The following is a 25,255-nucleotide window of genomic DNA, read 5'->3' on the forward strand; positions in this document are numbered from 1 at the left end:
CTTTTAGAGAAATAGTTGGGGTTGTCTTTTGTTTGCACAAGTCACCACTCTTTAAAGTTTAGTCTCGTTCCATTCCTTGATTTCAATTTAATTATTATACCCAGTAAGAAACACCTATGCCGTACTATTAAACCTGTCCTCTGATTTTATTGAAACTGAGTTCAAGTTATATTTTGGATGGTCCAAATACTTTTGATATCTTATTTTAAAATGTATATCTTATGCACATTTATATATAATTAATAATACTTAAAGTAAGTAATATTTAGCGTTTTACAGAATATTGTAAAATATAACTTACTTCTACTTTGCTACTTTTTAAATGCACAAAAACTAAAAGGGAGATGTTCTATTTCCTTAATTGACAAGAATATCACATTTTGATTAATGCACCACAGCTATGCTATAACACTGAAGACTACAAACATTACTACAATGCATTTATGAATGCCAACAAAAACTGCGTTTGAAGTTTTAGAAATATAAATATATACATTATAAGTCTTAAAATCAAAATGTGGCTGTAGTTTAGTGGTAAGAATTCCACGTTGTGGCCGTGGAGACCTGGGCTCGAATCCCAGCAGCCACACTAAACTTTCTTTTAATTCGTTTTTTGTTCTGTTCTGTTCTTTTGTTTTGGTCCGCATATATTTTGCTTCTAGAATTTTGCCAGTAAAAAAGTGGAAAACTCTCTCTTCCAGTTTTCATTATTGTTGATCAATGGGTTATTGATACCTTGTGTCCTTCTCAAAATTTGTACCAAGTAATATACTTATTTGTTCTAGATAACATATGCATGTATCTAGGGATGAACCCATCTATAGGCTAGTGTATAATGATTTTCCAAAAAAAAGGTTATGTCCATCTAAAAATATAACATTTTGTGGAAAAAATTCTCAATGTATATATGAATATTTTCATGTAATGCAATAAATAGTCCTTTGAGCTATGCCATGTTTGAAAACCTTTGACTAAAAAGATGGCCATGTTTCACAACAGGCGAAACAAAGCCCCAAAAACATATTAGATTAGGTTAACATATTACAAATGTGAACGCCTAAGCCTATTTAAGAAAAGTCGGTCAACATAAGTTAACCTATTTTCACCCCTATTTGGTGCTTATAATATTAGTAATTTAGTACCCTGACTCTTTGTGAATGTATCAAACTAATCCAGTGACACCATCAGGTAGAGACTATGATGGTTACTACAATGCCAATGTTCAATCTTTAATTCATGATGATCCACATGTTAATGTTATAGCTAGTGTCAACCTTTTATTCATGAGTTTAAACATGGACTATGAAGGTATTTTGAGAAAGTTGAGTTGAGAAAGTTTGCAGCTGCTATTCTGTGGCATGGGTTCTTAGATGAGACAATTTTATGGCTCTCTTTAAGGGCATTTTATGTCACTTTTATGGCTTTGTTTCCAAGCATCCAATGCTTCATATCCAAGATACCAAGACTTTGCTTGCCTATAAAAGGACACATATAGAGAGCTTCAAAATCATCTTCACAACACACAACATCTCTTTCATTTACACATATATTGTGAGTGCATTCTTGGTGAGAATTCTTGTTCCATTTGAGAGAGTATTTGTGAGAAAAAATATTGTCATTTGTCCTCATCATTATAAGAGAATTTCTTGTACTCTTCCTTTTTAAATTTTGCTCTTGATCGCCCGTGGTTTTTTTCCTCTCACACTAAGGGGTTTTCCACGTTAAATCTTGTGTGTTATTTTTTTTATCCTTTACTTGCTTCTCTTTTGTTCTCAATTGATTCAATCATGTGTTTCCGCATTGTGCTCTATCCTTAACATTAGCCAAATGTACAAGTCCAATAGGAATATTTTTTTCTAAAAGAAGATATGAACTAAAAGTCAACTGTTGTTGAAGCTCATTCCTTAAAAACTAATAAGTATATATAGCTTAATATACTATCATGTGGTAAAAATGAATAGAATATAAAAAAAGCTACCTTACAAACTTTATTCTACCTACTTGGGTAATGAATAATGCTCGTTGACACATGAAAGAAGCATAAGCATTATAGAAAGTTGATGTTAAGGATTTTTACCTTTTTAGTGTATGTAATAGGGGGCTAAAATGTATAAGTAATTTCTTTCAAGTGTAAGTTTATTTTAGTTTTTATTTATTTAGGACTTATCAACTAGACTTAGGTTGTTAATTTTATAAAATTGTTCGTACATCCTATGGTTTTTTTGTACATGCATGGGGTAAACTTATACTACTACTTTCCACAATTTAGTATGTTAAGGAAGTTGACTTGCCGAGTATTGGATCGAACATTTATTAATTATTATTGTTATTATTATTATAGGTTATATTATAAGCACTTAATCATATCCAAGTGAATTGAACTGCTGCTATTCTTGTAAGGTGTCGTTACTAAATGTGAAATTCCTTTCCTCATGTGGGGTTTGGGAAAGAAGAAGAAAGACTGTAATAGAGACTTGCTTTATGGAGTGGAATGAGGAATATAAAAGGAGGATAAATCTCTTATAACCACTAATAATATGAATGGAAAAAGTAAAGGTATCCAAAGCTTAATGGTTACCACTTGGTTGAGAATTTATTCTATCTTTTTTCTTTCTTAAATTAACTCTTTATTTGCTGGTTCCCATGAGTTGAAAGCTATTGAATTTTTTTTATATTTTATATGCACCTTGTCCGGTGTTACTGTGTTAGGCCATTGATAACCATTATTTGCGATTTGCAACCATTAAAGCTTATAATATAGAGTGATCAGTCATTAATCTCTAGACATTTTTTTGGGAACAACTATTTTAACACATATTTTTTGGTACAATTTTTTCTAGAGAAATGAGTACAATGAAGGGAACAAGGAAAGTAGACGACGGTGACAATTATCAACAATTTTGGAAGCTTTATAATTGTCTTCTTTTTCTAAAAAATTCTAACATAATCATGTGTGTTGGGTTGGTACAATTTGTTAATCATACGAGCTCCTATATCTCTCCATTAAAACATTCATAGTGAGTGAAAAGAATAATGATTTCCTACTCATTTGGGGCAAACTCCATGTTGCACATCTTCATTAGGGTCATGGTCAATGTCTCTTTATTAATCAAGTACTTTGACTCTCTTTTTTTTATCTTAAAGGCCTTTCTATGCAGTATTTCTATTAATTATGTTAAACAAGTGGAAGAGCAAAGCTTTAAAGCTTAGTACGTGGACAATAAAATGGAGCCATGCATGTAGATAGGAGAGAATCACATATCCTTGTCAAGAAATCGAATGATACAATTATAGCAAATTGTTGCAAATGAGAAGAGCAAGTCTACAACACCCACCACCCAAAATGGGGTTTAGATGTTTTTTAGTTAAAATAAATAATGTGATGATTATTGGGAAGAAATTCTCCCAATATATTGGGCTAGTACTTTCATTTAATTTATTTTAAGATATAAACTTAATATAATGAGTTAATATTCAACTTTCTATTATATTATCATATGCTAAAAGATTTCATTTCATATAGAATTAAGGGTAATTAATTGTCTATCTCATTATCTTAGGGATTGTTTAAACACCTAAATAACCTATATTAAAATTTGATTTAATTTATGTACATTAAACTAAAATTATATTAAATTTTTTGGTACTACCAATGGTATTCTCTCACCTTTTTTTTTATAAGAAACTAATTCCTTTTGGGGTGTGTAATTGTCCTTCCCAATAAGCGTCGCTCCTTGGAATAGAACAATTAACTTTTTTGTCATCCTAAAACTCTAGCAAAAATCGAATAATTAACCTTTTGATGAGCTAATAGGCTATCAGCCCTGCACCAAAGTTCTAGCAAGTCTCACACCTCAACTTAACCTAAAACACTAGCTTCCTTTGGTTGGAGAGAATAAACTAAGAAGAAAGAAATATATGAGAGAGAGAATGAAAAGAGAGAAAAGGATGAGAAACTAAATGAATTTTATGTTGTTTGGTTGTATAGAAAAAGAAAAAATAAAGTGATTTTTTATCTTCATTCTTCCCCTGACAAGAATATATTGTCTCAAATTATGTTCCAAACTATATCCTAGATCGGTGAAAACTTGTCATGTCAATTAAAAAAAATTAAATATTAATTATTTAATTTTTTTGTTTCAATATTATTGTTCTGAAACATAGGATATAGTTTGAAATAAAATATCATAATTTCTCTTTCCCTCCCATTTTCTCCTCACTTTAGAGGAGAAAGAAATCTCATGGACCCCACTCTATTTTCATTCTCTCCCCTAAACCAAAGGAGGAGAGAAAGACCTATTTCTCTTCAACTTCTATCCTCCATTCCCTTTCTCTTTTATTTATAATCTATCAAATAAAGGCTAAGAGATTAGGTTTATGGGTCTATCAAGGATTAAAATTATGCAAACTTAACATTTCAATCGCATGTAACTCAGAATTGAAAATTCCATTAATCACACTTCAAGTTAAAAACCTTCAAATACACTACCCTTTTGTCCAATATTGGAATCACACAAAATTATGTGGCTAACACACATGACCAATATAAAAACGATTTGATACAGCTTATTAGAATAGGGAGAGCCCTAAAGTCAAAGAAATTTGCAAAATATAAGCCAAAGAATAAAAAGAGCCACTATAATAAGTAGACCTAACTCGTCACATATTAATCTAAAAGACTAAGCTATTAGGTTTATGAATTCATAGACTTATAAAATTTTAGAATTTCCTAAGCTTGACCAATATGATACTTCACAATCACATCTCAATGAAACTTGGAATTCCCAACAATTTATTGTACACTATTTCACTTGGGTTTATATGTAGTCATTCAATACAATGGCTCGTTCATGTTTGGGGTTGGTGCATTTGGTCGCAAACAGTTTTGATTTGGAGGTGGCATTAACATAGAAATATGATATAGCGTATACTTGTAAAACAAATTTGTTATGCTTTTGTTATTATTATTTGGGAATATAAGACAATAATGTGGCATAGAGGGTATGGGTAAATGAAAGATAATGAGTCCTAAAGTCTTAAGTCAATTCTTTAAATCAAAAGACTAAATTTAAATATCCCTACTAAATTCCAGAGTTTAAAGATTAATAGAGTCTGTTTAAGAAAAGAAAATAATATAAAAACTCTTCAGCAGGACTATGTTTTGACCTGAATAGTAGTTAACAAGATGCTTATATCTAATTGACTAATAATATATCTTTAGTTAGTATATATAGATGTGTTATTTGCACCTCTTGGCGATTCTTTTCTTTATTAGTTAATTAAAAATATAAGATTGGTATAGATTTTTTTGATCCAAATGTGAAAATTGTTGTAAGAATGTTTTTTATTCATCATAATAATCACTTTCAAAACATAAAAATCATATCAAAATGAAGTTTATCTTTATGACTAACTGTTGGACCTTATTATTTTCTGTCATGCAACACGTTCTCATGTTATACTTGAGGAAGTGAATGCCACTTATAATGGATAAAGGAAAACTTAAAAAACTTTACTTACTTACCAGCACTTTCATTAGAATAATTTTGGATGACCCAATGTTATAAATCGCTGTTGCAGTCGTGATTATGATTATTGTAGCTGTTGTAGTATGAATTATTTTGTGAATAAAAAATATTTTTAAAATCAATGTAGTTTGATATGGTTGTGTTGCGGTATGATGCAACCCAAATACAGTCCGATGTAAATGCATCGTTGTGATTCGATATCACACCACAATTACGATTTGATGCAGGTGCGGCTCTCACCTCTTTCATAATATTGCAACCATATCAAATGATTTGGTTACAATTTGAATCACCAATTAAGTAATTATTTATATTTGAACAATTGTCACTAATGCATTTTTTGTTGGTGAGTGAGCACTACATGATAAGTAGGACTAGAAAAACATGGAAATTCTTAATTTATTTTATAATCAATTAAACTTTTTGTAAACAAGTTACTGTCATATACAGTTGAAAAGTTGTCAAATTGTTGTCATCTTATAACAACAACTCCTTACACCATTCATATATTTATAAAGCGTTTTAGAATTGAAAGCATCTTAGTTAACTCAATCCAAATCTTAATTAGATCTGTTTCATATCTTTTGTTTTAGTTTCCTTTATCAGATTCACAGTATAACCTTTTACAAGGTCAAGTTATGTTTCTGTGGGGTCTCTAATGCAAGTGCACCTAGGTGCCGTAGTGAATCATGACATGCAATCACTGGAATATTGTGAGAAAGAGAATTTATCTAATTTAAAAAAAAATGTATTAAAAAATAATTTAGTATCATGATCATTAAAGATTCTTTTAACACATGTCGCAATCATTATTTAGTATTACTCTCTAGTATTCGATACTATCTCATCCTTCTGTTTAACATGGAAACACAGGGACCCATTTCATGCATAAAGGAAAAAGGGGTTTGAGCTTTGAACACCCTTTCACCCAAAAAATGAAAAAATAAACTGTGGTAGAGAAAGAGGTCTCACTTCAGAATTGCATAAAACACAATTTTACCAATCTACTGTACAAATAATCTTTATATTGTTCACCAAAAAATAACAATAATTATTTTATATATAAACCATTGTTGAGGGTACAGCTTACAGCTGTACATCAATAGGTCTATTTTCCTTATAAAAAAATTGTAAGTAATTCTAACTTTAATCCAAGCTTAACAAATGTTATAAAATAAATAAAACCACTGTAATTCATATGGAATTATGTGCACAACCATGACTTAAAAGTGACAATTGTGAAATGTAAAATATGAATGTATAGTCTCAAAAGTGCATTCTCTATTATTCTCATTAATTTTTTGCCTATATAAAAGTGGCAATTGTAGTTGGCATAATTCTCCCATTTACATGATTAACATGTAGTCATTCTAATTTTGAGAGATGAATGAAATATGAATTTTAATGGCAACACAGTATTTATATTAACTAGATGTCGGCTCTGATATGTAAACAAAATTTTGATGAAAATTAGGTTGTTCCTGAAATAGACATTACACAGTAAAAGTACTAAAATGGCCTTCTTGACACAGCAATGATAGCAAAAACTAAAAAGACCCCATGGCATATTTATCAAGGGTACTTTGGGAGTTTTAAGGGGTGATTCAGAAGTGTGTGAGAACAGTTTCGCTTTTAAAAAGCAAGCTGCTTTTGGCTTGTTTATTAGAGAATCTGTCTACATATTGGATTATTTGAGGACAAAATGAGTGATTTAGAATCAACTAAGCAATGCTAAGTAAGATTAATATGATCAAAGAAAATAAAAGGAAGAGTGAAGTGATGGGAGATATAATTGCACAACATAGATCTCACTAGGCCCCATTCCATCATCAATCTCAACCTCAATCCCTTGGGATTCTACTTTTTCTTATAATAATTGAATAAAACCAAAGCCAGTGGAGTTTAGTACTAACATAATATAATGGGACATACCCCAGGGACACGGAATGTCGGATGATAAGTAATAGTAAGGTTCTTCAACGTTTAATAATGAATCTAATATCTATGTAATATATGTAAAAATTTATATATAATCATTATATTATTCTTAATTATTTATATTATTTTTTGAAGAGTCAACGATGATAAAAAATAAATGGTGCAGTGACAATATATAAAATTCATAAATTGTATATATATTTTTCTCTCTTTAAGAGTAAAAATGAGAATAAAATTCTATGAATGGAAGTTTTTAGATAAAATTGATCGATGAATTTTCTACCTCCATTTTAAGCCACATACCACTAATTAGGCAAATATACACTCTAATTGTACCACGTGCCACCCTATTCTAATGTGAGATTATGTAAGACTAAATCATGCCCATCAAGCATTTTCCTTAATTTTTTATAAAGCTCCATCGAATCAAACTTTTATCTTGCTCAAAAGATAATATTTCACTTGCTCTAATTTTTTATTATTGGAAGAATATAATTAAAGTCCTATTATTTACACCTATGCGTGATTGAAGGAATTTTCCTTTTCACTTGTCGTTTGCTTTCATCTAGAAATGGGTTAATGGTTGATGGCTCTTCGATTATTATTAGAGAAAAACAAAATGTATGAACTAACATTATATAAGTTTTATACACTTTTATAGTGTTGCACATTATTCATATTTAATCATCGTTGAATCGAAATGAATGATGAATGATATAATAATTATGTATAAATCTTTACACCGATAAATGTATAGATATTATACTCTTTTTATTATATATTATTGTTGAACCATTGGCAGGCATGCTGGTCTCTTTTAGTCTTTTAACTACTGGTTCTGCTTCAAAGTTCAAGAGTGGGAGTGAGTGTAATTCTGGCTTAGATAGCAACAAGGAATAGTACTAGTCAATTCCCTTTCTAATATAAACATGACATGTAACAAAAACAAACCAAGTTGAATCCTTCAAAACCTGCTCCTTACTTTGCTTACTTCAATCTACAAGTTGGTCTAGTTTGATTTCATAACAAGTTCTAACTGATCCTTCAACCCAATGGAAAGAAGAGGAGATATAGTTTTCTTTTGTTTAGCTTTGTTCTTCTTGTGGACTTCAGTTTCTGGTTTGCTTAATCCTAAAGGTGTCAACTATGAAGGTAACTAAGAACATTTACATTTTCCTTATTTCTTAAACCACATAGATATAATATAAGGTCACTATTCCTAATAAATGAATAGTGATATATTATTATCCTTGTTTTACATGCAGTTGAAGCTCTTATGGCCATAAAGTATTCACTGAAGGATCCTCATTCTGTATTAAGTAACTGGGATGATGATGCTGTAGATCCTTGTAATTGGGCTACGGTGACTTGTTCTCCTGATCATTTTGTAATTGCCTTGTAAGTCAAAAATGCAACTATACCAAGAAATATTTATTGAATTTTGTACCAATCCTTTTCATTTTCATCCTTTTATTCTTCTTTGCTTCTCATTCTCAGAGGGATTCCAAGCCAGAATATATCAGGTACTCTCTCACCAAGCATAGGCAACTTAACAAACCTCCAAACTGTGTGAGTAACCAAACAACTATGGTACAAGAAAGCATGATATAAAATTTTTCTTAAGGTTATCTTATTAGGCATTTATTTTTGCAGGCTCATGCAGGATAATAATATATCAGGACCAATCCCCTATGATATTGGAAAGCTCCAAAAACTCCAGACTCTTGATCTTTCTGACAATTTCTTCATTGGTCAACTTCCAGATTCTTTGTCCAACATGAAGGGTCTCCATTATTTGTAAGTTGAAGAGTGTTACATATTCATGTATAGACTTTACATAAAAATGTGTTTTAATTTGACACTTACAAGGAATATTAAGCATATGAACCTATGAAAAGTTTTCTTATTAATAATCTGATAATAGGAATTTGAATTGCAATCAGGCGTCTAAACAATAATAGTCTCTTTGGAACAATTCCTTCATCTTTGGCTAACATGACTCAACTTACCTTTCTGTAAGTCTTTCATGGCTTTTAATATTATTATTTATACCTCTTTTTTATCTCTCATTGGTTTTGTTTCTGATCAATAGTTTATCTACTTCTAAATTTTCCTTAGGGATATCTCTTACAATAACCTGAGTGGACCTGTACCTAAATTAAATGCAAAAACATTCAAGTAAGTTTTTGTTGTTTTTTATTTCTTTCAATATTTTTACCAACTTTTCACGTGAGTTAAAAAGTCTAAGTCATGTTGCCTTATTAGATAGTTGTGTGTTTTTCTTCTCTTGAAATAGTATCGTAGGCAACCCTCAGATATGTGCCACTGGAATTGAAGAAAACTGTTTTAGAACAACTCTGATTCCTTCCGCCATTAACAATTCTCAAGGTAATCATAGTTCTTGAATGTTTCAGATTGTATATGCATCTTCATGAACCTAGTGATGTTTGTATCTACAGTTTTGCTTCTTATCTGTCAAACAATTATTTCATTTTGACTTCAAGTTCAAGATGGACTAAACTTTTTAGTTCAATAGTACTGTTTTCTGATGAAATTATATTTCACTGTTCAAAACTTCTGATTTCTAACATATTTATAATCATTGTTTCAATCATATCTATTTGTTTGTATGCAATTACCTCTATATCCTAACACATTTTCCTGAATGATTCTCAAGATTCACAATCATCTAGTAAACCAAAGAGTCACAAAGTTGCCTTAGCATTTGCTTCAAGCCTAAGCTGCATCTTCTTACTAATACTAGGATTTGGCTTCCTCCTCTGGTGGAGACAAAGATATAACAAGCAAATATTCTTTGATGTTAATGGTTAGTGAATCATAGGCCAATTTGGGTAGGCATATGATTTTACCTCCTCTCTCTAATTTCCCTTTTCAATACTTTTTCAGATCAACACCGCGAAGAACTTTGCCTAGGAAACCTGAAAAAGTTCAATTTTAGAGAACTTCAGGTTGCTACAAATAACTTCTGCAGCAAGAACTTGATTGGGAAAGGTGGTTTTGGAAATGTGTACAAAGGTTATCTCTCAGATGGTTCAGTCATAGCAGTAAAGAGGCTTAAAGATGGCAATGCTATTGGAGGTGAGATCCAATTCCAGACTGAAGTTGAGATGATCAGCTTAGCCGTCCATCGGAATCTTCTTCGCCTGTATGGATTTTGCATGACAGCTACAGAGAGGCTCTTGGTTTATCCTTACATGTCAAATGGTAGCGTTGCTTCTCGCCTAAAAGGTAATGGCATGTTTGAACTACTTGATAAACCTTAGGTAGTGCAATTGATAGAATGTCATAACAGGACAGAACAAAATATATGGTATGTTTTTGTTGGGCGTTATCAAAATGGATAAGACAATAAGATTAAAAAGTAGAACATTTTGGTTCCACCGAAAGGGGTAGAACCAAAGAGAACAAAACATCATATTTTCTCTTGTTCTGTCTTGTCCTATGTACCAAACGCTTCTGTGTAGTTTATGTGTACCAAAACTGTTAATAACTAACTATATATAGAATCAATTATAACTTTTGGTTTACGAAGTACGAATACTCATTTATATTTTTCTGAAACAGCCAAACCAGCTTTGGATTGGAATACAAGAAAGAGGATAGCATTAGGAGCTGGAAGAGGCTTGCTATATTTGCATGAGCAATGTGATCCTAAAATTATTCATAGGGATGTGAAGGCTGCAAATATCTTGCTTGACGATTATTGTGAGGCTGTGGTAGGAGATTTTGGATTGGCAAAGCTATTAGATCACCAAGATTCACATGTGACAACAGCAGTAAGAGGCACTGTAGGGCACATAGCACCTGAGTATCTCTCAACAGGCCAATCATCTGAGAAAACTGATGTTTTTGGGTTTGGAATCCTTCTACTTGAATTGATTTCTGGCCAAAAAGCTCTTGAATTTGGGAAAGCAGCAAACCAAAAAGGAGCAATGCTTGATTGGGTGAGCCTAAGAGTTTATTTCTTTTACATTTCTTGAGTTAAGACACTCTTGGTTGCTCCCAAAGCAAGAACTTTGTTTGTACTGTTTAGTGTGTGCCTATATAGTTGGAGTGGTACACATTGAATGGTAGGGAGCAAGTCCTAGAGCATTTCTGAATGAGCAATGCTAGCAAGACATTCTTCTTGGGATGGGCTCCTCTAAAGTGTCACTTTAGAGCCTAAAATGCTGTTGATTTTATAAATGTGCACTTCAGGCTCTAGAGTTCATCCTAGTGTTGTGAGGACCGGATTAGACCGGGCAGTCCAACCAGTCTGACCTCTGACCGAACTTGAAAACAGATTTGGTTTGCTATTTTAATCGAATGAGGGGTTGAACCACTTTGAACCAGGAAAATTCCGGTTCGACCGTGTTAAACCCAGTTAAATCGCTTTGATAGTACTAAATGTATTGACTGTCACTGTGAATGCAGGTAAAGAAAATTCATAAAGAGAAGAAAATAGACTTGTTAGTTGACAAGGACTTGAGAAACAACTATGATAGGATAGAGCTAGATGAAATTGTTCAAGTAGCTCTTTTATGTACTCAATACCTTCCAAGCCATAGACCCAAGATGTCTGAAGTAGTTAGGATGCTTGAAGGAGATGGTCTTGCAGAGAAATGGGAAGCTTCACAAAGTGCTGAATCAACAAGAAGTAGAGGAAATGAACTCTCTTCTTCAGAGCACTATGCCGATCATACCGGTGATTCTTCACTACTTGCTCAAGCAATGGAACTTTCTGGACCAAGATGAAATATATGGAAAGTGTTTGAGAGGTTTAAGTTGGTAAAGAGTAAAAGAAAGTTACTTCAAATAGTGCTGGCAAGTACTTCGAAAGTGAATTTATGTACATTGGCATCATAGTTTCACCCATAGAGTTATGCTGGTTTCTGATTGCTCAGAAACTGATTGGAGACACTGATATATAGATATGGGTGATATGCATATTTCTCAATTCTTGAGAAGATTTTTCTGGGAATCTTTCAAGTCAACTTGTTAGAATAATGTTCATAAAAGTGATAAAACAGATTGTATTCAATACGGTTAATAGTATTTTGGACTAGAGTTTCAGCAGTAGCTCAATGCCAGTAGCTCAATGCTTAATATACTTTTGTTTTCTACATGCTTACTTCAATCTACAAGTTGGTCTAGTTTGATTTCATAACAAGTTCTAACTGATCCTTCAACCCAATGGAAAGAAGAGGAGATATAGTTTTCTTTTGTTTAGCTTTGTTCTTCTTGTGGACTTCAGTTTCTGGTTTGCTTAATCCTAAAGGTGTCAACTATGAAGGTAACTAAGAACATTTACATTTTCCTTATTTCTTAAACCACATAGATATAATATAAGGTCACTATTCCTAATAAATGAATAGTGATATATTATTATCCTTGTTTTACATGCAGTTGAAGCTCTTATGGCCATAAAGTATTCACTGAAGGATCCTCATTCTGTATTAAGTAACTGGGATGATGATGCTGTAGATCCTTGTAATTGGGCTACGGTGACTTGTTCTCCTGATCATTTTGTAATTGCCTTGTAAGTCAAAAATGCAACTATACCAAGAAATATTTATTGAATTTTGTACCAATCCTTTTCATTTTCATCCTTTTATTCTTCTTTGCTTCTCATTCTCAGAGGGATTCCAAGCCAGAATATATCAGGTACTCTCTCACCAAGCATAGGCAACTTAACAAACCTCCAAACTGTGTGAGTAACCAAACAACTATGGTACAAGAAAGCATGATATAAAATTTTTCTTAAGGTTATCTTATTAGGCATTTATTTTTGCAGGCTCATGCAGGATAATAATATATCAGGACCAATCCCCTATGATATTGGAAAGCTCCAAAAACTCCAGACTCTTGATCTTTCTGACAATTTCTTCATTGGTCAACTTCCAGATTCTTTGTCCAACATGAAGGGTCTCCATTATTTGTAAGTTGAAGAGTGTTACATATTCATGTATAGACTTTACATAAAAATGTGTTTTAATTTGACACTTACAAGGAATATTAAGCATATGAACCTATGAAAAGTTTTCTTATTAATAATCTGATAATAGGAATTTGAATTGCAATCAGGCGTCTAAACAATAATAGTCTCTTTGGAACAATTCCTTCATCTTTGGCTAACATGACTCAACTTACCTTTCTGTAAGTCTTTCATGGCTTTTAATATTATTATTTATACCTCTTTTTTATCTCTCATTGGTTTTGTTTCTGATCAATAGTTTATCTACTTCTAAATTTTCCTTAGGGATATCTCTTACAATAACCTGAGTGGACCTGTACCTAAATTAAATGCAAAAACATTCAAGTAAGTTTTTGTTGTTTTTTATTTCTTTCAATATTTTTACCAACTTTTCACGTGAGTTAAAAAGTCTAAGTCATGTTGCCTTATTAGATAGTTGTGTGTTTTTCTTCTCTTGAAATAGTATCGTAGGCAACCCTCAGATATGTGCCACTGGAATTGAAGAAAACTGTTTTAGAACAACTCTGATTCCTTCCGCCATTAACAATTCTCAAGGTAATCATAGTTCTTGAATGTTTCAGATTGTATATGCATCTTCATGAACCTAGTGATGTTTGTATCTACAGTTTTGCTTCTTATCTGTCAAACAATTATTTCATTTTGACTTCAAGTTCAAGATGGACTAAACTTTTTAGTTCAATAGTACTGTTTTCTGATGAAATTATATTTCACTGTTCAAAACTTCTGATTTCTAACATATTTATAATCATTGTTTCAATCATATCTATTTGTTTGTATGCAATTACCTCTATATCCTAACACATTTTCCTGAATGATTCTCAAGATTCACAATCATCTAGTAAACCAAAGAGTCACAAAGTTGCCTTAGCATTTGCTTCAAGCCTAAGCTGCATCTTCTTACTAATACTAGGATTTGGCTTCCTCCTCTGGTGGAGACAAAGATATAACAAGCAAATATTCTTTGATGTTAATGGTTAGTGAATCATAGGCCAATTTGGGTAGGCATATGATTTTACCTCCTCTCTCTAATTTCCCTTTTCAATACTTTTTCAGATCAACACCGCGAAGAACTTTGCCTAGGAAACCTGAAAAAGTTCAATTTTAGAGAACTTCAGGTTGCTACAAATAACTTCTGCAGCAAGAACTTGATTGGGAAAGGTGGTTTTGGAAATGTGTACAAAGGTTATCTCTCAGATGGTTCAGTCATAGCAGTAAAGAGGCTTAAAGATGGCAATGCTATTGGAGGTGAGATCCAATTCCAGACTGAAGTTGAGATGATCAGCTTAGCCGTCCATCGGAATCTTCTTCGCCTGTATGGATTTTGCATGACAGCTACAGAGAGGCTCTTGGTTTATCCTTACATGTCAAATGGTAGCGTTGCTTCTCGCCTAAAAGGTAATGGCATGTTTGAACTACTTGATAAACCTTAGGTAGTGCAATTGATAGAATGTCATAACAGGACAGAACAAAATATATGGTATGTTTTTGTTGGGCGTTATCAAAATGGATAAGACAATAAGATTAAAAAGTAGAACATTTTGGTTCCACCGAAAGGGGTAGAACCAAAGAGAACAAAACATCATATTTTCTCTTGTTCTGTCTTGTCCTATGTACCAAACGCTTCTGTGTAGTTTATGTGTACCAAAACTGTTAATAACTAACTATATATAGAATCAATTATAACTTTTGGTTTACGAAGTACGAATACTCATTTATATTTTTCTGAAACAGCCAAACCAGCTTTGGATTGGAATACAAGAAAGAGGATAGCATTAGGAGCTGGAAGAGGCTTGCTATATTTGCATGAGCAATGTGATCCTAAAATTATTCATAGGGATGTGAAGGCTGCAAATATCTTGCTTGACGATTATTGTGAGGCTGTGGTAGGAGATTTTGGATTGGCAAAGCTATTAGATCACCAAGATTCACATGTGACAACAGCAGTAAGAGGCACTGTAGGGCACATAGCACCTGAGTATCTCTCAACAGGCCAATCATCTGAGAAAACTGATGTTTTTGGGTTTGGAATCCTTCTACTTGAATTGATTTCTGGCCAAAAAGCTCTTGAATTTGGGAAAGCAGCAAACCAAAAAGGAGCAATGCTTGATTGGGTGAGCCTAAGAGTTTATTTCTTTTACATTTCTTGAGTTAAGACACTCTTGGTTGCTCCCAAAGCAAGAACTTTGTTTGTACTGTTTAGTGTGTGCCTATATAGTTGGAGTGGTACACATTGAATGGTAGGGAGCAAGTCCTAGAGCATTTCTGAATGAGCAATGCTAGCAAGACATTCTTCTTGGGATGGGCTCCTCTAAAGTGTCACTTTAGAGCCTAAAATGCTGTTGATTTTATAAATGTGCACTTCAGGCTCTAGAGTTCATCCTAGTGTTGTGAGGACCGGATTAGACCGGGCAGTCCAACCAGTCTGACCTCTGACCGAACTTGAAAACAGATTTGGTTTGCTATTTTAATCGAATGAGGGGTTGAACCACTTTGAACCAGGAAAATTCCGGTTCGACCGTGTTAAACCCAGTTAAATCGCTTTGATAGTACTAAATGTATTGACTGTCACTGTGAATGCAGGTAAAGAAAATTCATAAAGAGAAGAAAATAGACTTGTTAGTTGACAAGGACTTGAGAAACAACTATGATAGGATAGAGCTAGATGAAATTGTTCAAGTAGCTCTTTTATGTACTCAATACCTTCCAAGCCATAGACCCAAGATGTCTGAAGTAGTTAGGATGCTTGAAGGAGATGGTCTTGCAGAGAAATGGGAAGCTTCACAAAGTGCTGAATCAACAAGAAGTAGAGGAAATGAACTCTCTTCTTCAGAGCACTATGCCGATCATACCGGTGATTCTTCACTACTTGCTCAAGCAATGGAACTTTCTGGACCAAGATGAAATATATGGAAAGTGTTTGAGAGGTTTAAGTTGGTAAAGAGTAAAAGAAAGTTACTTCAAATAGTGCTGGCAAGTACTTCGAAAGTGAATTTATGTACATTGGCATCATAGTTTCACCCATAGAGTTATGCTGGTTTCTGATTGCTCAGAAACTGATTGGAGACACTGATATATAGATATGGGTGATATGCATATTTCTCAATTCTTGAGAAGATTTTTCTGGGAATCTTTCAAGTCAACTTGTTAGAATAATGTTCATAAAAGTGATAAAACAGATTGTATTCAATACGGTTAATAGTATTTTGGACTAGAGTTTCAGCAGTAGCTCAATGCCAGTAGCTCAATGCTTAATATACTTTTGTTTTCTACATCACTAGTGCATTATATTTTGAACGGAATTTAGAATGGCATGTGAAGCAGACTATATGTATAATTGAAATCAATATATATGTAGTCCATTGGGTAATAAACTCTACCCAATGGACTACATAATTCTAAAGGTAACATAATTATTGCATGTTGGAGACAAACCATTCACAATATTCAACCATTTAAAACATATGGATCTGATCATCACAGAGATTCATAGATGATAGACACTGAAAGGCATGTCAGATTAAAACTTTAGTCATACATATGTATAATTTAAATCAATATATGGCTAAGTAGTCCTTAATTACTTCATCATGTGGCTAGAGATCAATAGTAGTTTGAAATGATACCATTAAAAGGAAAGGGCATATCATAAACAAAAGTTGATAGGTAGGAGTTTCAAGTAAAATAACTTGCTAATCTTCAAAAACTACACATGTAGAGACAGGTTCTATCAACTTATTTCCTTCTCAGAGGAGATAGTTTTATGAACTGTTAGTCATAAACTAAATTTTGAATAAACAAAAAAATGGCAAGGCTTTCAGTGAGTAAAACATGACATGATACAGCAAATTAAGTCAGACGGGTACCAAGGAAAATCAGAAAACTTCTCTGTGGACAGAAAAAATTATAAAAAAATCTTCAATGGCTGCAAATTCCAGTTGAGATGTCTAAATAGTAATGCTCTGTTGTTTCAACTTTCTAGTTGCTGAGTTGTATACTAGTATATATATACATATATATTATCTGATACAAAATTTCAAATAAATAAATTTGTACTTTTGCTTGAGAACTGACAAGTTTTCTTATAAATAATGCTTGTATTTAGAAAGAATAGTATACATTATTGCAAGCTAATTGTAACCAAAGAAAAGTAAATTGAAGAGGACCAAAAGGATAGAAAAAAATGCATTTCATAACATTGCCAAATCCACATGTTTATCTGGCGCATCTGTGGCTGATGGCATGTTTGATAACAATTAACAAAGTAAACAAGAGATCGATCTGTGTCTAACTTAAAACTTTTAGCCTGAACTCAAAAGTCATAATAACCAAAGCATGAACATGATAACCAAACATTTTATTTTGTGGATTAGGTAAATCATTGCATTAGATATACAATAATAGGCATATATACTCACTAAGCTCACCTAAACTTGATATGAAATTGCTGCTTATAGAACAATCGACATGCACAAATTACTATAAAAAAAAAACCCTTCTCAAATGATAATTGATCTTGGATTGAAGTAATCTCATAGCTATCAGAGTCTTTCCTTTTAACCAAATGAACTTGTTGTAGTGGTTGGAAATAATAAAAGTCAAATTCAAGCAGGAGACAAATAACTTAGACCCACTCCTTATATAAATATATGAAATATGACAGATATATTGGCTTCAATAAATTTTCAATACTAAATTCAACATTTCTCTACATAAGAAAAAGGAAATCACAGTTTTTCACTTCATTTGTCCATTTTAGATTGGACGACACAACAACTTGTTGTAGTTAAAATGGATAAAATCTGTAGTTCTGTGTGTGTGGAACACGAAGTTACATAAAACACATTGAATGAAGTTTATGTGTTCACAAATCTGCAGTTCTTCCTAACTTCTCCATTGATTAAGCTTTCCGAATTAATGATATTTCCCATCTTCACCATTGAATCAGAAAATTGCTGAAAAAAAGCCAGAGGATCTGCTGCATATTTCTTAACAAGCTCTCTTGTTTCGATTCCGAAGATGCTTGAGTACATTTCTTGATCTGAGTTAAGGAGTCCCTCTCCATTTAATAATATTTGGTAGAAAGAATTATCAAAAAGATAAGGTGTCACATAATCCATTGCAGTTATATTATTGTTTCCTCCTCGAATAGGTGGACAAATAGATTTCAAGTTGCTGAGGTAACTCTCGGAGATTGGATTTTTTATTGATGTTGATCCGAAGTCTCCATAAATCCTTGATCGAAAACTCGGACACCTTGCCATGCCAATGGTGTGTGCTCCTGCAGGCTTTATGATTAGAAAATGTGGTGTGGAGAAAGTGATGCATACACAAGCTAGGAATCTCTTTGGATGAAACCAGGTCTTGAATTTTGATGCAGGGCAAGGTGAAAAGGTAGATAATAATGTTCATCATATTTTGGTCATTATTAATTATGAATTCTATGTAGTTTTCATTTTTTTTGTCTGAGATTTTGCTCATTTCCTTTTAGCTGCAATAGTGATTATTTTGGTAAGTGATAGTCAAGCTGCAAAAGTTTTATTGTGATAATGATGCAAAACGAATTTTCTAAAACTTCATCAAATCTTTTTCTTTTTAATAAACTTTGCCAACTTTACTTCCACCTTTTATACATATTAGGTAGAATAGTAAGAAGTAATAACATGTCATGGAAGTCTACGAACTATATTCCACCACCTTTTTTTCATTTTTTAAAGCAAAATGGAATATCTATGTCGATAACTTTTGGACAATTTATGTTACATTTTGTAAAATGTAAAAGTTGTCAAAGAAGTTGTTAAGATTTACTGTACAAATAAGATGTCTTGAATTAGGTGTTCTTTACTTAAGGTTGCCATATATGCATGATATAATTTTGGTGTTGTTTTGATCAATTTTCAATGCTAATAATATTAATACGTACTTTGAAGAAATTAGTTCCTTACTAGTAGGATAATAATATACCAGTGGTAATAAAAACAACAGTAATCATTGTTTTCAGGACCTGAATTATGTTGAAGGAAAAAACTAATTATGTTTCTTTCTTTGATACCTGAAAGGGCTACCATATCAGTGACTGATAGGCCTTGATAAAGAAACTTGGACATGATAGAGAGAAGGCTTTCATCTGGAGTTGGAAGATTGGTGTTAGCAAGTTCAAAACTTGCAGTCACAGAATCCTTTCTTCCCACAGGAACATCCCAGTATGGCCCACCTACCTACAAGAAAACATAGTAGACAACATGTGCATGAGTCTAATAACTTCAATGCATATATAACAGATTAAATTTTACTGAAAACATTATATGCTGTTTGTTGTACCAGAATGACTGCATCTCTAGCTGCAATAGTGAGAATGTCAGCACAAGAAACAATTCCTGGGCAATCTGACTCAGCTATGTTCTTGATTTTATCAATAAGTCCAAAGCCTTTTAAAGAGTGGATGTTGGTAGCTGCTGTTTTTTCACCTTTAAGTGTGATTGTATCATCAAGCAAAATTGATCCATCGCATCCCTGAGACCATTAATGAATGTAGTTTTTCCTCAGTGGATCTTGGCTTTATATAATACAGTGTAATACTATGCAGAGTTGTAAAGAAAGTCAAAGCACTTGTCAAATTCCATAGCCTACTAGTAACTAATACTAAATGGAATACTAACTCTACTAGTGTTAATTTAAATTATTTAAAATAATATTTGATGCAAAGAGATATGGGATTGAATGTTGGGAGTTAAAATGTCAAAATAATAAATTTTATGTAGTATAATATATGAGAATATTGTGTTGGAGAAAGATGAAGCAGCTTTGATTGTACAAAAAGTGGTAGATGGAGTTTTAAGTGATTTAGACATTTGGGGAAGAAATCAAAACAAACCTTCATAATAAAAGTAGATCAAATGATTGATAGTCAAATTCTAAGAAGAAGAGTAAACCAAAAACACTACAGATGAAACGATTAAAAAATATTTAGAGATAAATATTTTGTTAATGAATATGATTTATGATATAACATTATAAAATCATTGTTCAATCCATATAGTGTATCCTTCGTAATAAAATTAAGACTTAGTTGTTATATTAGATTATACAAACACATTGAGGAAGCCCAATTATATATATATATATATAATATAAAGATCTGTACTGATAAGTTGCATATGATCAAATTCATACTATGGTGTTAAAACAAAAAAATATAAATTGATGAATGAGCATGCTTTTAAATAGTGGTTGCAAGTCTTCACCACAATTGCAATATTATGGGTCTGACACTGTGACCACAATAACACTTTTAATGCAGCTAAGTTGGTGCTAACAATATTGCACACCACAGTTTAGAATCATGTGTATGAGTGTCTGGTTATTATTATTTTCGTTTTAAGCAGTGAAGTACCAAACCTGAATAAAGCAGTCATGGAAGTGAAGCCGAAGTATGAATGCAGCATTTCGAGGATCAGAAGTCACTGCACATTCCATTTCCTTCCTAACAACATCAAACACAGTGGGGCATGTTGATGTATAGTAATCTAGTGTTAGAGAAGGTTCACTTGCATACACTCTAGGGGCACCAAGAAAGCCAAATATAAGAACAACATGAACAAAAAAGGATTTTGAACGAAGAAAAACTTCCATTTTTGCTACTTTTGCTACTTTGGATTTGCTTGAGAAAAATGAATGGTGGGAGAGTATGGATAGGAATCAGTGAATATATATATATATATAAGTGAATGAAGTATAGAGTGTTACTTATAGCACTTTTTCATGCAATTTGAGTGTTTTGAAAGAATTTTATGAGTCAAAAGAAGATGCAACTAATATTACTAAGTAGGTGGGTTTTCTTATACCAAATGAATAAAACTCCAAAGAAAAAAGCTATAAACGTTATTAAAAACTATAAAAGTTGTGTGGCTGCTACGAAGATTTTTACTTTAAGAGCAGCCACCAAACTAAAAACTAATAATAGCTAATCTCTGCTTAATTTATTAACTTTTACTGTGAATGAATCAACCCCAAGTGATTTTCTCCTTTCATAATCTATTAGGATATAAAATGTTGCATAGATTTATTTGCATGTTTTGTTTTCATCTTTCTGTCGTTTGTGACAGGTTTTAACAGCCCTACTTAGAGTAGATTAGGTTGCATTACATCATCTTAATTTTTGACCTTAGTTTGAGAGAGAAAAACAACTTCATTTACTTGCTAGAAATTAAAAGCTAATCTTGTGATGGGTTTTATACATGTTCCACACGTTAAATGTTTTTATAAGTTTTCTCGTTTTTTCCTCCAAGAATACTATTGCATATGGACTTTTCCGAATACTTGCTGGTTTTACAAAGAAAGAAAAATCTATTGCAAGTTAGTTCATGGTCGCCAAGCATAAGTCTAAAACAAGACATTTGTAATTGTGGAAAAGTATATGTCACATGCAATAACAAAAACCAAACCTTAACCTCCCTAAATAAAAGTGGACTACATGATTGAACATGGCTACTAGGTTGTGAAGCTTAAGTCTAAAACTAGACATATGTAACTGTGGAAGAGTATTTGACAATACAAAACATACAACAATAATCAAATCTTAGTCTTTGGAGTCGGCTATATGATAGGGATGGCAACGGGCACGGGTAGCAACTACCCGTTACCCGCTTCGAAATAGGAGTGCATTACTCATACCCACCCGTACTCGTATGAGTACTCGCGTCCGAGTTTTTCGTGGGTATTTATTGGTAATGAATTTTTATTTTCTTACTTTTGTTATGTTTCAAATGAGATAAAAGTTAATTATTTTTTTGTCTTTTAATTGAATATTTGGCAAAAATACTAAATTTATTGGAGTTATCTACTCTTGTGATTTACTATTCTCATTTCCTTAACAAAAGTATATATTTTCTTTGCAAGAGATATATGTTTCTATATATATAATAATATTTGTAGGGAGTTTCACCACCAAATTCAATAAAAGATGTAAACCAAGGTAAAAAATGTAAACAAAATAAAAGGAAAATATGTACATAATGTAATGAAAGTTAGGGTAATGTACTTTTATTTTAATTAAAGATAATATAGTAATCATGTAAATAAGGTATCTGCAGGCACATGTACCATAATACTCATATCCGCTCACATGTATTACGGATATTTTTAAAAACCCGTTGATAAAATTCGTGGGTACCCACTTGTGACTCATACCCATGCCCGTACAGGTTTTAGCTGCGGGTATTTATGGATACAGGTTTTTTGCCATCCCTTACTATAGGATGGAACGTTGTCATAATAGTGTATTAGAAATCACCTTTATACATAAAATATTGATTTCTAAATGACAATGTAAATGATAAATGTTCAAATTTCTCTCATTTAATAGTTTTTCTTCTGCTGCTCTTCAGCTCTTATCTACATATTGTGTAGGAGAGTAACTCTGCTGGCCAAATATAATCTCCTCTATTAAATCAGAGTGAAGTAAAAAGGGATTGTAGCTTCATTTTACCTATGTTAATTTTTCATTAATAGATCAAAAGTAAGCCAAGTCTTTTCTCATCCACTATAATGCATCATTCTAACATTTGCATCCACGTCCATATACAATACTTATCTCATCTCATATCGATACTCTCCGATAATTCGATAATAATAAGTGTTCATCTTTATTTCATACTTAAAAATAATAATGATTAGCTTCCAGCTACCGTGTTTAAGTTATGTCACACATCTTTCTCCTTTCTTACTACCACTCTTTTCTTCTAATGTATCTTTCCATCAAAACACAAGATATCAGTTTCTTTGCCCACCAAATTGATTTTTTGTCACTCAAGCGTCTTCCACCTTATTGTCCAAGATTATTCATATAATATTAAATTTTAGCCATTAAATGTTTTATTTTAACTTTTAATTGTAATTCTAATTTTTAAAGGATTGGAACACATAATAATAGATTGGGCCATGCACCGAGTGCTCTATCACTCAACAAACGTGTATATTTTACTTTTACTATGTTATTTATCTTTAATGTTTTGATTTGGTTTCATTTCAGTTAAGGTACCTATAGTATAGATGCTAGATTATTATTATCTGTTATGAAGTTTTTGTTACATAATATCATAAACTAATTATACTATTGTATAGTATAATAGTAGTATACAATAGTATAATTAGTTCCTTGCCTTTATTGGGGTAGTACAAAGAAAAACTAATTATATTATTGATTTTTATTTATTTTAGTCATTTATTTTTGTGTGAATTGATTATCATCTTTATTTTGTCAAAAACTCAATTTGGTATAATTACCAGGTATTGGGATGTTCTTCCTTCTTTTGGCGAAAATTAGTTATTATTGATTGATGAATTGATTAATGTTGGATTGTTTCCATTATTGACCAATGAACTTATCATATTGGTCAACACATTGGGTATTTTAACAAAAGTGGGATCACTGGGGAAAAATAATACTTCAAAATTATAAAAATAAGAATTATTACTTTTACACTTTTTACCAAAATTCTATTGGCTTGGGACAATTATATTTTTTGTATTCATATAGTTGCAATATTAACATTGATTATTGAGGGTATATGTATAATATTAACATTTATATATGCATTTGTATATTCATTGATTTTTGTGGAAAGTATAATTATAGAAAATATTTGATTCTAAAATAACTTAATAAATAAAATTCAAATTGTATTGGATAATATCTCACCTCTATATTCTCTATATAAAATTATAAATATAAAGACTTCTTTTTGCATCATATTTTTTGTGATTACATTTATAAGTATCATATAAAGTCATAAGGATTTTTTAGCATATCTCTTGAATGATTATTTTTATTTTAGATTATGTTCATTATGTATAAATATTTGAATAAATTTTTAACATTCAAATATAGTATAATTAAATGTTATCTATTTGATTATGTTTTAGCTAATAATCATTGTATGAAAATAACTAATAAATTAAAGATTCATTTCTATTATTTGGAAGATATATTTCTCTATACAATTGTAATATTTTACTATACATATTTTTTTATTAAGTGTGTCATTTTTATAATATACATATTTGAATTAATATTTGTATTGTTAGAATTAAGTTAATTCATATGCATTATTAAATTCATATGTTGTGGATAATTCAATGTACAACACGTTATTGTTTACATTAATTTGTAGTTTCAAATATACTAATAATGTTTCAAATCTTTGTGTATTAATTTTACTATTATTCTCTTATCTTATTTTTATAGCAAATGATTTGATGAGCTATTAGGATGTGATATTTTTTTGTAATCTATTTGAAAAACACATTAAGTTGCGATTTGACGAGATATTTTTTCTGATAATTTTAATCAAAATAATAAAAATAGTCTAATAATTGATTTGTTATTCTTATATATTCATAATTAAAATACATATATTTTCCATGAATATATCTATTATTGTTATCTTTTAATTAAATAATATAATGATAGTAATTAAATATTTTGAAAATTCTCATTCGTTATATTCTCATATGTTATACTAATATATATTCAAAAATTGTTAAATTTTTTAATATTCTTAATCTAATATCTTTAATATTCTATTTATGTTATACTTATCATTATTACTATCTTAATATTGTTAAAGTAACATTGTAATATTAGAAGCAAACACTAAATCCGAAACAAAATATATTTATAATGAGCGTTGCCTAAAATTGAAGAATAAAAATAAGTCAAACAAAATATAAAAGCGTTATAATACACACAACTTTGTAAATCTTATGATTATTTTTAAGAAAATAGAGGTAAAAGAAT

At 31.5% G+C, this 25,255-nt stretch overlaps 3 protein-coding genes and 1 non-coding gene across 4 annotated transcripts; 3 read left to right on the top strand and 1 right to left on the bottom strand.

Moving 5' to 3' along the window:
- Window positions 518-589, top strand: TRNAH-GUG. Its single transcript has one exon. It is a non-coding gene; the product is annotated as a tRNA-His (tRNA).
- LOC109360526 (protein NSP-INTERACTING KINASE 2-like) lies at window positions 8,235-12,539 on the top strand. Its single transcript, XM_019605489.1, has 11 exons — window positions 8,235-8,618; window positions 8,732-8,864; window positions 8,964-9,035; window positions 9,120-9,263; window positions 9,410-9,481; window positions 9,585-9,644; window positions 9,763-9,854; window positions 10,144-10,293; window positions 10,374-10,715; window positions 11,052-11,431; window positions 11,901-12,539. Exons 1-11 carry the CDS (start codon window positions 8,519-8,521, stop codon window positions 12,219-12,221), a joined length of 1,866 nt encoding a protein of 621 aa, XP_019461034.1. The 5' UTR covers window positions 8,235-8,518; the 3' UTR covers window positions 12,222-12,539.
- Window positions 12,598-16,680, top strand: LOC109360527 (protein NSP-INTERACTING KINASE 2-like). Its single transcript, XM_019605490.1, has 11 exons — window positions 12,598-12,759; window positions 12,873-13,005; window positions 13,105-13,176; window positions 13,261-13,404; window positions 13,551-13,622; window positions 13,726-13,785; window positions 13,904-13,995; window positions 14,285-14,434; window positions 14,515-14,856; window positions 15,193-15,572; window positions 16,042-16,680. Exons 1-11 carry the CDS (start codon window positions 12,660-12,662, stop codon window positions 16,360-16,362), a joined length of 1,866 nt encoding a protein of 621 aa, XP_019461035.1. The 5' UTR covers window positions 12,598-12,659; the 3' UTR covers window positions 16,363-16,680.
- On the bottom strand, window positions 18,105-21,154 carry LOC109360528 (peroxidase 11). The gene is made up of 4 exons (XM_019605491.1): window positions 20,857-21,154; window positions 19,780-19,971; window positions 19,511-19,676; window positions 18,105-18,739 (listed from the first exon to the last, which is right to left on the bottom strand). The coding sequence occupies exons 1-4, from the start codon at window positions 21,088-21,090 to the stop codon at window positions 18,315-18,317; spliced, it is 1,017 nt and encodes a 338-aa protein (XP_019461036.1). The 5' UTR covers window positions 21,091-21,154; the 3' UTR covers window positions 18,105-18,314.

The sequence above is a fragment of the Lupinus angustifolius genome, chromosome LG11, assembly GCF_001865875.1.
Source record: "Lupinus angustifolius cultivar Tanjil chromosome LG11, LupAngTanjil_v1.0, whole genome shotgun sequence".
Classification (NCBI taxonomy): Eukaryota; Viridiplantae; Streptophyta; class Magnoliopsida; order Fabales; family Fabaceae; genus Lupinus; species Lupinus angustifolius.